General features: G+C 45.2%; 1 protein-coding gene across 1 annotated transcript; it reads left to right on the forward strand.

Annotated features, from left to right (window-relative positions):
- The first annotated feature begins 1,533 nt into the window (after positions 1–1,533).
- On the forward strand, positions 1,534–3,453 carry LOC135566822 (uncharacterized). The gene is made up of 2 exons (XM_065014425.1): positions 1,534–3,243; positions 3,427–3,453. Exon 1 carries the CDS (start codon positions 2,138–2,140, stop codon positions 3,176–3,178), a length of 1,041 nt encoding a protein of 346 aa, XP_064870497.1. The 5' UTR covers positions 1,534–2,137; the 3' UTR covers positions 3,179–3,243; positions 3,427–3,453.
- Positions 3,454–3,661: the final 208 nt, after the last annotated feature.

Consider the following 3,661-nt stretch of genomic DNA (forward strand, 5'->3'; position numbering starts at 1 on the left):
TACACATGAGTAATTGACACAAAATCGAAAGAATTTCGATAAACAGTCCAGAAAGCACTTTTTTAAGGGAGTGTTCAATTTTTCAAAATTTTACTCTTGGGTCTTGACTTGTGTTACATTTGCAATATGAAAAATCACAGTGGAGCGCACTGGATTTTTGGAATGCTACACTTGGCATTTGCCATATGGCATTTGCAATCAACTTTGATTGAAACAACGCCGAATTGAGTGGTATGTTTCAGACGGTGTCAATGACTTCCATTCATTTTAGTTTCTTATTCATCCCTTTACATTTGTGTGTATAAGGTAGTTGTTTTTGTATAAGGTAGTTGAAATTGTTAGATTACTAGTTAGATTTTACTGCATAGTCAGAACTAGAAGCACAAGCATTTCGCTACACTCGCATTAACATCTGCTAACAATGTGTATGTGACCAATAAAATTTGATTTGAATTTTTGCAAACAATGAACAAAACAAACAAATCCCCTGTCAAGAGAATACATTGTACAAGTTAAATCACGTAAAAGCCAAGAGAGAAATTACACAACATATTTCACAAGCAGCAACTTTTCAGTAGATATGAAACACTTTTTCCCCAAACATTGCAACCAAAATGTATTCCAAAAGCTATATTTAAATGAAGTTCTACAGAACCCACAGAGGAGACAACGCAATAGCTGCCAGCTCGCTAACTTAGGCTGCTTTTACACAGGCAGACCAATTCAGATCCTTTTTTACTCATTTGTCTTTGACCAATCACATCAGATCTTTTCAAATCAGCTCTTTTCAGAGCAGATCTGATTGGTCAAAAGACTAATTAGTGAAAACAAGATCAGAATTGTGCTGCCTGTGTAAACGCTGCCTTACTGCCTTGAGTTGTTGATATATCAGCTGAGTGTATATTTACAGCCTGAACAGCCAGTTGTCATCACTGTTTGATTGATTGATCATGTTCATCTGCATGTCATTGTGGTGTCATAACGTTAGCCCTCTTTTGTGTGAATTTCAAAAGTCTTTCCTTAACTCTTCGGCGCCCTCTGTCCTCACCTTGGTTGTTTTAAAATCTGTCCGCTCCACAAAGACATCATCTGAGAATGATCAATCAATAAGCCAGTGATTGGATGGCAACTGCAGGTTCAGGCAATAAATACACACCAAGCTGGTACGTCAACTAAGCATGGCAGTAAGGCACTGAGCTACTAATTGCGTTGTCTGGGCTGTTGGTGGGTTAAGGCTTTGATATGGCTTTTGAATTAATTTGGGGTAAGATTCTTTGACCAATGTGTTTCAGGTCAACTGCAAGGTTGCTGCTTTGTATTTGGAATGTGGATGTGTAATGGCAACTTTTCTTGACAGGATTGTGTTCCTTTGCTCATTGTTTGCAGAACACTCAAGTTTTACATGGGCTCCACGTGGTAAGGCATGAACACAAAACGTTGTCACTTTTGTCAGACCAACCTTCAAGTTTGGCACTGAATCTATAACTTCCCTTCTGTTTAGATGCCCAGAGACTAAGAGGCTACATGTGGGTTTTCTGGCTCTTCCAGAATGGAAGTTGAGCAGAGGCAAACAGGTGGCAGCTATCCCCAGGATCAATTCAGACCGGCCTCTCACACTTCTGGTTCGGTCCAGAGTGAAGCTACTTACCGCGGGACTGGATACAACACACTCGGAGGCTTTGCTCCAAGCTCCTCCAGCCAGCCCCAAGGGGCTCTGGATCTATCCCCAGCAGCTTTACCTCCGCCCAGACAAAGGGTAAGAGGACCCGTGCCAAGAATACTGACATTAGCCTCTCTGGTTCTATAGCCAGTGGATCCTCTGTCAGCCACAACAAGCATCAAACCAAGGCCAGCAGAACCTATGGTCAAAGTGTCACTGACCCCAGTGCATTAAGGCCAGTTTCAAGTTGGGAGGTAAAGAGAATCCAGGCCAACACTCTTCGTACTGTACAGCCTCACTCCGGCAGCTCTGGACTAGTCCAGAATCCTGATGTTGTGTTTAATGTCCAGAGTAGAACTGCCTCTAACCTGAAACCATCTACTCCTAACTATGGCTCTACCCAGAGTGAATTCAAGTTCTCCACCTCCAGACAACCCAACCAAGGCCAGACTCTGAGTAGAGGAGCCCCCAGCCTCTATGGTCAAACTGCCACCCACACCACCTCCCCTCACCCACTATGTCCAGGACCTGAAGCAAGGGAGCAGCTTCCCTTCCCTGGCTTTCAAGGGACCAATGGAGATCTCTGCCCGGTCAATTTCCACTCCTGACCGTGAAGTTCCCTCAAGTGGTTCTTCACAAACTTCATTTAGACCAGGTCCTCTGCGTTTTGGTTCTACTGAAGGTGGGAGTGCAACAAACAGCTACAAGCCTAGCTTCTCCCAAGATGTCATGCAATACCAGAGCAACTCTGCCAGTAGAAGTGTTTCAACTTCCAATCAATATGCCCAAACCTCTGGCCAGAGAATAGATGGAGCCTCTACCTCAAGTCGCGGCATGCCCACTTCTAGCCTGGCCTCTCGCTCCAGTCTTTTTCGCCCCAGCTCTACAGCTAGTGGAAACTCCTATGGCGCCTACAAGCCTGGCTCTGACCTTGGTGCAACACCAAGCCAAAGCCTGTTTACCTCTAACCAAGGTGGAAGGGGTTCAACATACAGCCAGAATCTCCTTGCAAAACCTGCCCAAGGGAAGTACGGACAAATGTCTGCTCAGTGGGGGAGCTACCAGCCCAGCTATGCTGCCAGTAGTGGGCCAGTCTCCAGCCTCTTCAGTTCTACCCAGGCTGCCAGTTCTTCAACATTCATCCAGAATGCTCCTGCCACAGCCCAGAAGCCAAGTGGCTCTAAACCTGTCCCCAGTCAACGCTATCAGCCCAGCTATTTGTTCAATGCAGTGAAGTCCAAAACTAGCTCTGCCAGACGTCCCACCCAGAGCCTCTTGTCTAGCAGCTATGGCCCTACCCAGAGCAGGACCAGCAGTGCCAGCTCGATCAACCCTCGCCGCTTTGCCCTGACCATGCACAGCATCCCAGAATTGTACGGCGGATCTACAATCCACCGGCTCATAGACCCTACTGCAGGGAGTAGTGCCTCCCCTAGCCACTCAACCCAGCTCTTCAAGTGTCAGCAAGCCACAGCCAAACCACTATCTGCCAAGCAGAAAGGCCCTAGCACAACCTAAATTGAGTCCAGAGCTTTAGGGGAGTCCAGAACATGACGAAGTGGGATCTGTAGCCACCAGTTGAGGTGAGATTTCAGTTTCTCTGTATTTTTATGCCATTTGGGCTGTTTAGCTTTACATAGGCAGTTCATTGATCTTTTTGCGATTGGCGTAGTCAAAAGATCAGAATTTGGCTGCCTGTGTAAATGCAGCCTTGGCACCTGTCTTTGCATTCATGTATGCTTGTTACTAATCTTTTTGTCTTCTAGGTGCTGTGACCTGGAAGTGTTGTCAGACTTTCTACTTCAATTGTTTTAAATAAAATTTACTAATACATATTAGTCTTTATCTATTTAATTGTTTTCAAATGTTTTGAATGCCTTCAAAGGGATGTCAGTGTTGTGGTAGTTAGGTTGCTTGTTCCAGTAGAAGAAATGTTGGCTCTCTGGCATTTGACAGGATCTTTTGCATCACTGGACCTCTGCAATCAATGAGCCTGAATCA

The sequence above is a fragment of the Oncorhynchus nerka genome, unplaced genomic scaffold (genome assembly GCF_034236695.1).
Source record: "Oncorhynchus nerka isolate Pitt River unplaced genomic scaffold, Oner_Uvic_2.0 unplaced_scaffold_3220, whole genome shotgun sequence".
Taxonomy (NCBI): domain Eukaryota; kingdom Metazoa; phylum Chordata; class Actinopteri; order Salmoniformes; family Salmonidae; genus Oncorhynchus; species Oncorhynchus nerka.